Below are 12,500 nucleotides of genomic sequence, written 5' to 3' on the forward strand. Positions count from 1 at the left end.
CTATTCAAACAGATAATGCCTGAAATAATTGAACCGCTTCTAAAAATAATAAATTCTTCTCTTATGATTGGCTATGTACCCAAATCCTTTAAACTAGCAGTTATCAAATCCCTGATTAAAAAACCTGACCTCGATCCCTGTCAGCTGTCCAATTATCGGCCAATATCAAACCTCCCCTTTATCTCCAAGATCCTTGAAAAAGCTGTGGCACAGCAGTTATGCTCATATTTACATAGGAATAACATCCATGAAATGTATCAGTCAGGATTTAGACCTCATCATAGCACAGAGACAGCACTGGTTAAAGTAGTAAACGACCTACTGTTGGCGTCTGATCAGGGCTGTGTCGCGCTGCTTGACCTTAGTGCAGCGTTTGATACCATTGATCATTCCATTCTTCTGGATCGACTAGAAAATGTTGTGGGAGTTAAGGGAACGGCCCTCTCCTGGCTCAGCTCTTATCTAACTGATCGTTATCAGTATGTTGATGTAAATGGTAATTTTTCTAGACGTACCAAGGTAAAGTTTGGTGTTCCACAAGGTTCTGTCTTGGGTCCACTGCTTTTTTCTTTATATATGTTCCCTCTGGGTGATATTATTCGTAAACATTGTATTAGTTTCCACTGTTATGCTGATGATACACAGTTGTATGTTTCTGCAAAACCAGATGAGAGACACCAGCTTTATAGAATTGAGGAATGTGTGAAGGACATTAGACACTGGATGCTTATTAATTTCCTTCTGCTTAACTCTGACGAGACTGAAGTACTCGTACTCAGACCACATGCAGCTAGAAGTAAGTTTTCTGATTCCACAGTGACTCTGGATGGCCTTTCTGTTTCTTCACATGCAGCAGTAAAAGACCTCGGAGTGATTATTGACCCCAGTCTTTCATTCGAAACTCACATTGATAACATCACCCGGATAGCTTTCTTTCATCTCAGAAATATCGTTAAGATAAGAAATTTAATGTCACTACATGACGCGGAAAAACTAGTCCATGCTTTCGTTCCCTCCAGGTTGGATTATTGTAATGCCTTACTGTCTGGATGTTCCAATAAGTGCATAAACAAGCTCCAGTTAGTTCAAAATGCAGCAGCGAGAGTCCTTACTAGAACTAGAAAATATGACCCCATCACCCCTGTCTTATCCACACTGCATTGGCTCCCAATCACATTTCATATTGATTATAAAATACTACTATTGACCTTTAAAGCACTGAATGGTCTCACACCACAGTACCTGAGTGAACTTCTGCTCCTTTATGACCCGCCACGCCTACTTAGATCAAAAGGTGCAGGCTATCTGCTGGTACCTCATATAGTGAAGGCTACATCAGGGGGCGGAGCCTTTTCTTACAAAGCCCCACAGTTATGGAACAGCCTTCCAAGTAGTGTTCGGGAATCAGACACAGTCTCAGTGTTTAAGTCTCGGCTGAAAACATATCTGTTTAGTCAAGCCTTGTGTTAATGGTGTTTATGAGGTAAAGGAGTAGATCTGGAGGGTCCTCAGACAGAGTGTTTTGGTAAACTGGGATGTATGGATGCTGTCAGTCCCCACTCGCTTGCTCACTCGAGTTTGTTGACGGTGTAGTGGCTGCTGCTTTATGTCCCGGGGCTCCCTCATGCCTGTGTTACCTTCTGGCTCTCCCCTTTTAGTTATGATGTCATAGTTAGTTGCCGGAGTCCCTGCTTGCACTCAGCGCAATATGTATACTGTTCCTACTTATTCAGGTGACATTGGGCATACCTAACAACCTGTGTTTTCTCTCTCTTCCCCCCCCATCTGTCCCTCTGAGTTACATGTCGGTCCTGGGATCGAGATGCTGAACCTCTTCTGCTCCTCGGACCTGCCTGATCCATCCTGGTGCCCTGTGTCTGGTTGGAGTCTCATCACATCGCTCCTGTAGAGGACGGCCCCATATGGACAGCTGAAAGTCACACTTGGAGGACGCTCTGGACTCTTACAGTAATGCTTTTATGGCTGAGGACTACAGTTGACTTGCTAACTTTAGGACTGCAGTTGTCATGAACAGTTTTGCACTCAAGTTTCCATCAATGAAGAGTTTATAACATCAACGGAACTGACTTCATGTTAAAACTGTTAATGTTATAGTCATGCTGTCTATTGTTGCCCAAATGAGGATGGGTTCCCTTTTGAGTCTGGTTCCTCTCGAGGTTTCTTCCCCGTGTCGTCTGAGGGAGTTTTTCCTTGCCACCGTCGCCACGGGCTTGCTCATTGGGGATAGATTAGGGATAAAATTAGCTCATGTCTTGGGTCATTCAGATTCTGTAAAGCTGCTTTGGGACAATGTCTATTGTTAAAAGCGCTATACAAATAAACTTGACTTGACACAATAATATAATGACCACCACACGCAATAACGTCATGAGAGTACACACAATAACCTAATGACCGCACACCACGCACAATAATGTAATGACCACACACACACAATAATGTAAATGACCACCCTGAACACACAATAAGGGAATGACCGAATTGCACACTGCACACACAATAACCTAGTGACCGCATACCATAATGACCACACAGTGTCAACACCACATACCATAACATAATGACAGCAGACCACACACAACCTCATAACCACATACCATACCATAATGACCACACACTGCACACACAATAACCTAATGACGGCAGTGTCAACACCACCATACCATAACATGACCGCACAACACTACACACAATAACGTCATGACAGCACACACAATAACATAATGACCGCATTGCACACTGCACACACAATAACCTGATGACCGCAGTGTCAACAGCACAAACACCCCACACACAATAACTGCACACTGCACACACTAACAATTTCAACACCGTACAACACACAGAGTAATGTAATGACCGAACCATCACCTCCAGTAGGAGTACATGACATTAATGGCATTTAGCAGACGCTGTTATCCAGAGTGACGTACAACACAGCAGTTGGGGGTTCGGTGCCTTGCTCAAGGGCACTTCAGCCATTCCTGCTGCTCCAGGGAATCAAACCAGCGACCTTTTGGTCCCAAAGCTGCTTCTCTAACCATAACACCACGGCGTTCCCCCCATGGCCTAATGGTTAGAGTATGTGATATACAACCCCGATTCCAAAAAAGTTGGGACAAAGTACAAATTGTAAATAAAAACAGAATGCAATGATGTGGAAGTTTCAAAATTCCATATTTTATTCAGAATAGAACATAGATGACATATCAAATGTTTAAACTGAGAAAATGTATCATTTAAAGAGAAAAATTAGGTGATTTTAAATTTCATGACAACAACACATCTCAAAAAAGTTGGGACAAGGCCATGTTTGCCACTGTGAGACATCCCCTTTTCTCTTTACAACAGTCTGTAAACGTCTGGGGACTGAGGAGACAAGTTGCTCAAGTTTAGGGATAGGAATGTTAACCCATTCTTGTCTAATGTAGGATTCTAGTTGCTCAACTGTCTTAGGTCTTTTCTGTCGTATCTTCCGTTTTATGATGCGCCAAATGTTTTCTATGGGTGAAAGATCTGGACTGCAGGCTGGCCAGTTCAGTACCCGGACCCTTCTTCTACGCAGCCATGATGCTGTAATTGATGCAGTATGTGGTTTGGCACTGTCATGTTGGAAAATGCAAGGTCTTCCCTGAAAGAGACGTCGTCTGGATGGGAGCATATGTTCCTCTAGAACCTGGATAGACCTTCCAGCATTGATGGTGTCTTTCCAGATGTGTAAGCTGCCCATGCCACATGCACTAATGCAACCCCATACCATCAGAGATGCAGGCTTCTGAACTGAGCGCCGATAACAACTTGGGTCGTCCTTCTCCTCTTTAGTCCGAATGACACGGCGTCCCTGATTTCCATAAAGAACTTCAAATTTTGATTCGTCTGACCACAGAACAGTTTTCCACTTTGCCACAGTCCATTTTAAATGAGACTTGGCCCAGAGAAGACGTCTGCGCTTCTGGATCGTGTTTAGATACGGCTTCTTCTTTGAACTATAGAGTTTTAGCTGGCAACGGCGGATGGCACAGTGAATTGTGTTCACAGATAATGTTCTCTGGAAATATTCCTGAGCCCATTTTGTGATTTCCAATACAGAAGCATGCCTGTATGTGATGCAGTGCCGTCTAAGGGCCCGAAGATCACGGGCACCCAGTATGGTTTTCCGGCCTTGACCCTTACGCACAGAGATTCTTCCAGATTCTCTGAATCTTTTGATGATATTATGCACTGTAGATGATGATATGTTCAAACTCTTTGCAATTTTGCACTGTCGAACTCCTTTCTGATATTGCTCCACTATTTGTCGGCGCAGAATTAGGGGGATTGGTGATCCTCTTCCCATCTTTACTTCTGAGAGCCGCTGCCACTCCAAGATGCTCTTTTTATACCCAGTCATGTTAATGACCTATTGCCAATTGACCTAATGAGCTGCAATTTGGTCCTCCAGCTGTTCCTTTTTTGTACCTTTAACTTTTCCAGCCTCAATATTTGGCATGAAATTTCTAAATGTCTCACTTTCGACATTTGATATGTTGTCCGTGTTCTATTGTGAATACAATATCAGTTTTTGAGATTTGTAAATTATTGCATTCCGTTTTTATTTACAATTTGTACTTTGTCCCAACTTTTTTGGAATCGGGGTTGTAATATGTGTAAGACACTCAGTAAGGTTACAGCGTACACCACAAAGATCTCTCCATTCCAGCGAGTCGTGTGACAGTAACATCAACATCCACTCCCAAACATAACCACTACTGATGTCATGACCAACAAGGTCGAAGCTACATGGTGAAGGATTGCAATCTGTTCCCCAGAGCTGATTCGGAGATTCAAATTGACTCCAGCTGGTTCATTTAAATCCACAGCCAAGTGAGTAGAGCGCTGCAAAATCAGTCATGACATCATGCAGCAAACACACACAGCACGCTTTAGCTCGGAGAACTGAGGTTTATCATCGTGTGTGTGTGTTGTTAAAGTATTATCCTTAGAATTTTGTGATTAAAAAATAAATCCAACATCAGACTGAACAGTCAATGAAATCGTAGGATCATTGGATGCTGTCTTGTTTTTATTTTTTTTCCCCTCTGATTAACATTTCCCATGGTGCAACTACTCCACAAACACAGGAAGCGAAGTGTGTATAACCACCTGGCAACTTCCTTCCAGCCTTCAAATTTCTGAAGAAAAGTTAAAAAGGCTTAAAGCACTGCAGTGAATTCCCATACAGCTCCAGAGTGGCATTGTGGCGAAACACAAACATGCAACAATACAGCTAAGAATAAACGCGTCATGTGAAAAGAGAAATATCTGAAAACAATGCATATGCTGCTGAGGAACTGCGAGCCACGCTCGCCTCAGATAAGGTCAGTGCTCATAATTCCACAACTGCTCAAAAATTATATCCATGGGACAGCTTCAAGGCCACTGCTAACAAAGAACAACAAGGACTTGTCTCACATGTGGCAATAAAACACCGTGTTGACCTCCAAATCTTTTGGGATAAATGTTCTGCGAGTCAGAAATGGAACTTTCTGGAAGATGTGTCGCGTTACACGTGGCGTAAAACTAACAGCGTTCTTCAATAAGAACATCATACACGATCGAAAGTGAAACATGGTGGTGGTAGCGTGATGGTGTGGGGATGCTTTGCTGCCGTCACTGACAGAGCCATGAATTCTGCTCGACCAATAAACCCTGAAGACTGGCACATCCTCATCGTCTCCTGAAGCCCAGAACAGGTTGGGTTTTGCAGCAAGACAACCATCTAAAACCCAAAGAGGAAATTCATCTCTGAACGGCTCAAAAGACACAAGATGAAGACTTTGGAGTGGACTCGTCAAAGTCCTGATGCTGTCGCAGGACGATAAGCGGGCAGTTCATGTCCCAAAGAAGAGCAGGCCAATGTTTCTTCCCTCGTGATGTGAAAGTCTGATCTCGGTTATCACAAGCGCTCAGGAGCTGCTGCTAAAAGCGGCCGGTCAGTTGTCATGTTAAAGGGTGGGGGGCAATTACTTTTTCACAAGGATGATATGTTGAGTCGTGATCACCTTTTTCCCTTTGATAAATGAAATGATCTTCCTTTTAACAAAGTGAAATCTGTAACAATTCAGTAACAAATATGCAAAAAACAGAAGAAAGCAGAAGGGCGCTGGGTCGAGTTCATCTCTCCACCACGCCACAAAACATCTGCAGCAAAAAAATCACATGACCCGAGGATAAAACTAAACTTCATCCAAACCTGTTCACTACTTTTTAAGTTACGTTGGGAACAGACAAACAAAAACAAACAAATAAACAAACCAAACAGAGGAGAAAACCTAACCTAATCCAACGAAGGCAATCAGGAAAGGGTCGAGGGTGGGTTTGTTTGTAAACGATGTTATGGGAAACCAGCTGGACCAATCTTCATGAAACTTTCAGGATAGACAGGCACTGGTCTCAAATAGAACCTCCAACATTTTGGGGGTCGTCCGGTCAAGGTCAAAATTGTTTGTGATATCTTCCTTCATATTCACTCAGATTCGCCCTGACCGGCCGAGAGCGGCGCGGTGCGCCCTGACCGGCCGAGAGCGGCGCGGTGCGCCCTGACCGGCCGAGAGCGGCGCGGTGAGCCCTGACCGGCCGAGAGCGGCGCGGTGAGCCCTGACGGGCCGAGAGCGGCGCGGTGAGCCCTGACGGGCCGAGAGCGGCGCGGTGAGCCCTGACGGGCCGAGAGCGGCGCGGTGAGCCCTGACGGGCCGAGAGCGGCGCGGTGAGCCCTGACGGGCCGAGAGCGGCGCGGTGAGCCCTGACGGGCCGAGAGCGGCGCGGTGAGCCCTGACCGGCCGAGAGCGGCGCGGTGCGCCCTGACCGGCCGAGAGCGGCGCGGTGCGCCCTGACCGGCCGAGAGCGGCGCGGTGCGCCCTGACCGGCCGAGAGCGGCGCGGTGCGCCCTGACCGGCCGAGAGCGGCGCGGTGCGCCCTGACCGGCCGAGAGCGGCGCGGTGCGCCCTGACCGGCCGAGAGCGGCGCGGTGAGCCCTGACCGGCCGAGAGCGGCGCGGTGAGCCCTGACCGGCCGAGAGCGGCGCGGTGAGCCCTGACCGGCCGAGAGCGGCGCGGTGCGCCCTGACCGGCCGAGAGCGGCGCGGTGCGCCCTGACCGGCCGAGAGCGGCGCGGCGCGGTGCGCCCTGACCGGCCGAGAGCGGCGCGGTGCGCCCTGACCGGCCGAGAGCGGCGCGGTGAGCCCTGACCGGCCGAGAGCGGCGCGGTGAGCCCTGACGGGCCGAGAGCGGCGCGGTGAGCCCTGACGGGCCGAGAGCGGCGCGGTGCGCCCTGACGGGCCGAGAGCGGCGCGGTGCGCCCTGACCGGCCGAGAGCGGCGCGGTGCGCCCTGACCGGCCGAGAGCGGCGCGGTGCGCCCTGACCGGCCGAGAGCGGCGCGGTGCGCCCTGACCGGCCGAGAGCGGCGCGGTGAGCCCTGACCGGCCGAGAGCGGCGCGGTGAGCCCTGACCGGCCGAGAGCGGCGCGGTGAGCCCTGACCGGCCGAGAGCGGCGCGGTGCGCCCTGACCGGCCGAGAGCGGCGCGGTGCGCCCTGACCGGCCGAGAGCGGCGCGGTGCGCCCTGACCGGCCGAGAGCGGCGCGGTGCGCCCTGACCGGCCGAGAGCGGCGCGGTGCGTCCTGACCGGCCGAGAGCGGCGCGGTGCGTCCTGACCGGCCGAGAGCGGTGCGGTGCGTTCTGATTGGCCGAGAGCGGTATGGTGTGCAAATCAGAATCATGCTTATTGGCCAAGTATGTTCACACACAAGGTCAAAATCAAGGTTACCAACAAGGTCAAAATCGTTTTTTTGCGATATCTTCCTTCATATTCATCCTAAGTACTACCGGGTGAGGTTTGTCTTGCTTTGCAACGCTTGCTTGTTTCTTTATTTGATTCCTATTTGTGTCTTTTTCTTTTTTCTTTGATGTGCATATTCTATTTATCCCCCGCCCAAACGAAGTTTGGGATACAGAAACCAGTTCCATCCATCCGTCCGGTCATGTTTTCGTTTCTGGGCCATATCTTTAAAACTACTGAAGATATCTTCATGAAACTTTGTATACACATCAAGCAACATGTGAACTGGTGCCTTTTACTATTTTGGATTTTTGGAAGAAAAAAAAGGCATTTTTCAAATTTTGACAAACAGATTTTGACTTAGTTTCGAAGAGCAATGTTGGTTTCCGGAGCATATATCCAAAACTATATAATATACATACAGAACACTTTTTCCATGGAATATAAACATGTTCTATTCACTTCGAGCGGATTTATTGATGTCATACAATATTATCATATCGCTTATCCTCCGCTTATCCGCCGCTCTCCCCAATGGAGAATGAGTGTGTACTATTATTATAATATTGCACGTTGTCAAGACAACACGACGTCACACGTCAGAGCTGATGCAAAGATCCAATGACAAAACTTTTCTGCTGCGCATGCGCACGATCATTTCTTTGTTAGCCAGGAGAGAGAGGAGACGAGGCTAATCCAGTGCTAGGTTTAAGCACTAAATAAATAAACTGAAACTAAAGACGCGCTGAACACCTGAAAGGCTACAAAACTTCATTAGATATTCTTCACGCATATTTACAAGAGAAAAACATACCAATGGACATCGAAAAACTGGAAAAGAGACACGTCGGAGATGTAAAACTTCTGCACTCGCGAGTGACTGACAGTTTGTAAACAAACATGGCGGTGCGGTTAGCTTCATTAAAAGCAGAAGATTGAAAGAGAAAGACGCGCTGAACACCCGAAAGGCTACAAAAACTTCACTGGACATTTTTCACGCATATTTACAAGAGAAAAACATACCAACTGACATCGAAAATCTGGAAGAGAGAACAATAGCAGAAATATTGTCAAAGTTCTACAACCCTGATTCCAAAAAAGTTGGGACAAAGTACAAATTGTAAATAAAAACGGAATGCAATAATTTACAAATCTCAAAAACTGATATTGTATTCACAATAGAACATAGACAACATATCAAATGTCGAAAGTGAGACATTTTGAAATTTCATGCCAAATATTGGCTCATTTGAAATTTCATGACAGCAACACATCTCAAAAAAGTTGGGACAGGGGCAATAAGAGGCTGGAAAAGTTAAAGGTACAAAAAAGGAACAGCTGGAGGACCAAACTGCAACTCATTAGGTCAATTGGCAATAGGTCATTAACATGACTGGGTATAAAAAGAGCATCTTGGAGTGGCAGCGGCTCTCAGAAGTAAAGATGGGAAGAGGATCACCAATCCCCCTAATTCTGCACCAACAAATAGTGGAGCAATATCAGAAAGGAGTTCGACAGTGTAAAATTGCAAAGAGTTTGAACATATCATCATCTACAGTGCATAATATCATCAAAAGATTCAGAGAATCTGGAAGAATCTCTGTGCGTAAGGGTCAAGGCCGGAAAACCATACTGGGTGCCCGTGATCTTCGGGCCCTTAGACGGCACTGCATCACATACAGGCATGCTTCTGTATTGGAAATCACAAAATGGGCTCAGGAATATTTCCAGAGAACATTATCTGTGAACACAATTCACCGTGCCATCCGCCGTTGCCAGCTAAAACTCTATAGTTCAAAGAAGAAGCCGTATCTAAACACGATCCAGAAGCGCAGACGTCTTCTCTGGGCCAAGGCTCATTTAAAATGGACTGTGGCAAAGTGGAAAACTGTTCTGTGGTCAGACGAATCAAAATTTGAAGTTCTTTATGGAAATCAGGGACGCCGTGTCATTCGGACTAAAGAGGAGAAGGACGACCCAAGTTGTTATCGGCGCTCAGTTCAGAAGCCTGCATCTCTGATGGTATGGGGTTGCATTAGTGCGTGTGGCATGGGCAGCTTACACATCTGGAAAGACACCATCAATGCTGAAAGGTATATCCAGGTTCTAGAGCAACATATGCTCCCATCCAGACGACGTCTCTTTCAGGGAAGACCTTGCATTTTCCAACATGACAATGCCAAACCACATACTGCATCAATGACAGCATCATGGCTGCGTAGAAGAAGGGTCCGGGTACTGAACTGGCCAGCCTGCAGTCCAGATCTTTCACCCATAGAAAACATTTGGCGCATCATAAAACGGAAGATACGACAAAAAAGACCGAAGACAGTTGAGCAACTAGAATCCTACATTAGACAAGAATGGGTTAACATTCCTATCCCTAAACTTGAGCAACTTGTCTCCTCAGTCCCCAGACGTTTACAGACTGTTGTAAAGAGAAAAGGGGATGTCTCACAGTGGGAAACATGGCCTTGTCCCAACTTTTTTGAGATGTGTTGTTGTCATGAAATTTAAAATCACCTAATTTTTCTCTTTAAATGATACATTTTCTCAGTTTAAACATTTGATATGTCATCTATGTTCTATTCTGAATAAAATATGGAATTTTGAAACTTCCACATCATTGCATTCCGTTTTTATTTACAATTTGTACTTTGTCCCAACTTTTTTGGAATCGGGGTTGTAATTAGAGGTGAGGAAAAGTGACAGAGACTTTTACAAGACGATTTCACTCGTGGACTTCACTCAGCAAAGCCCTTTTGTTTTGAACAACTGCAATGGAACAATTAACTACGACCAAAGGTAACTGTGAACTCGAACCGTCAACCTGGATATAACTTGTATACAAGTTGGGTTGTTGTTCAGGCTTTTTGGACTTAGAACATTTTTGTTGTTATAAAAACGGGCCAAGCTGATATTATGCATGATCCCCCTGTGTGTGGCGCGGTGGGGTCGGAGAAAGAGCTCACCTCCAGCAGGTCGATCATGCGGGTCATCTGGGAGTAGATGAGGACGCGATGGTTCTGAGACTTCAGCTGAGTCAGCAGCAGGTCCAGAGTGTGCAGCTTCCCGCTGTCTGTGATCAGACTCTCCTTGTCTGAAACACAACAGAACACCACATGAGGTCACTTCCTGTTGAAGATTATTGCGCTGTCTGAGAGAGACTATAATAATCTGTCGAGAACAAAATGTGAGGTCACTTCCTGTTACACATTACTGTACCACCCAAGAGATCACTGGAGCAGTAATGATACTGATAGAGAAAGAAAGAAGGAAAAAGAAAGGTGAAAAAGGTAAAGAGAAAGAAAGAAAAAGATGTGAAAAAAAGTAGATTGGAAAGAAAGAAAAAAGGTATAAAGAAAGAAAAAATTGTGAAAAAAGTAGAAAGAAAGAAAGGTATAGAGAAAAAGATGTGAAAAAAGTAGATTGGAAAGAAAGAAAGAAAGAAAGAAAGAAAGAAAGAAAGAAAGAAAGAAAGAAAGAAAGAAAGAAAGAAAGAAATATGAAAAAAGTAGATTGGAAAGAAAAAGTGAAAAAGGTATAGAGAAAGAAAGATGTGGAAAAAGTAGATTGAAAAGAAAGAAAGAAAGAAAGAAAGAAAGAAAGAAAGAAAGAAAGAAAGAAAGGTGAAAAAGGTAGAGAAAAAGAAAGAAAGAAAGAAAGAAAGAAAGAAAGAAAGAAAGAAAGAAAGAAAGAAAGAAAGAAAGAAAGAGAAAAAGATGTGAAAAAAGTAGATTGGAAAGAAAAAGTGAAAAAGGTATAGAGAAAGAAAGATGTGGAAAAAGTAGATTGGAAAGAAAAAGTGAAAAAGGTATAGAGAAAGAAAGATGTGGAAAAAGTAGATTGAAAAGAAAGAAAGAAAGAAAGAAAGAAAGAAAGAAAGAAAGAAAGAAAGAAAGAAAGAAAGAAAGAAAGGTGAAAAAGGTAGAGAAAGAAAGAAAGAAAGAAAGAAAGAAAGAAAGAAAGGTGAAAAAGGTAGAGAAAGAAAGAAAGAAAGAAAGAAAGAAAGAAAGGTGAAAAAGGTAGAGAAAGAAAGAAAGAAAGAAAGAAAGAAAGAAAGAAAGAAAGAAAGAAAGAAAGAAAGAAAGAAAGAAAGAAAGATGAAAAAAGTAGATTGGCAAGAAAAAGTGAAAAAGGTATAGAGAAAGAAAGATGTGGAAAAAGTAGATTGAAAAGAAAGAAAGAAAGAAAGAAAGAAAGAAAGAAAGAAAGAAAGAAAGAAAGAAAGAAAGAAATATGAAAAAAGTAGATTGGAAAGAAAAAGTGAAAAAGGTATAGAGAAAGAAAGATGTGGAAAAAGTAGATTGAAAAGAAAAAGAAAGAAAGAAAGAAAGAAAGAAAGAAAGAAAGAAAGAAAGAAAGAAAGAAAGAAAGAAAGGTGAAAAAGGTAAAGAAAGAAAGAAAGAAAGAAAAAGAAAGAAAGAAAGAAAGAAAGAAAGAAAGAAAGAAAGAAAGAAAGAAAGAAAGAATTATGAAAAAAGTAGATTGGAAAGAAAAAGTGAAAAAGGTATAGAGAAAGAAAGATGTGGAAAAAGTAGATTGAAAAGAAAGAAAGAAAGAAAGAAAGAAAGAAAGAAAGAAAGAAAGAAAGAAAGAAAGAAAGAAAGAAAGAAAGAAAGAAAGTGAAAAAAGTAGATTGGAAAGAAAAAGTGAAAAAGGTAT

The 12,500-nt window shown here is 44.3% G+C and overlaps 1 protein-coding gene across 5 annotated transcripts in view; it reads right to left on the reverse strand.

Annotated features, from left to right (window-relative positions):
• ino80 (INO80 complex ATPase subunit) overlaps nucleotides 1-12,500 on the reverse strand; it is a 119,185-nt gene that overhangs the window by 45,396 nt on the left and 61,289 nt on the right. For all 5 annotated transcript variants that reach the window (XM_060916313.1, XM_060916311.1, XM_060916312.1 and 2 more), the window contains exon 27: nucleotides 10,808-10,935. In XM_060916313.1, the coding sequence (XP_060772296.1) occupies nucleotides 10,808-10,935 (128 nt within the window). The remainder of the gene's footprint in view (nucleotides 1-10,807; nucleotides 10,936-12,500) is intronic.

Source organism: Neoarius graeffei, chromosome 3 (genome assembly GCF_027579695.1).
Source record: "Neoarius graeffei isolate fNeoGra1 chromosome 3, fNeoGra1.pri, whole genome shotgun sequence".
Classification (NCBI taxonomy): domain Eukaryota; kingdom Metazoa; phylum Chordata; class Actinopteri; order Siluriformes; family Ariidae; genus Neoarius; species Neoarius graeffei.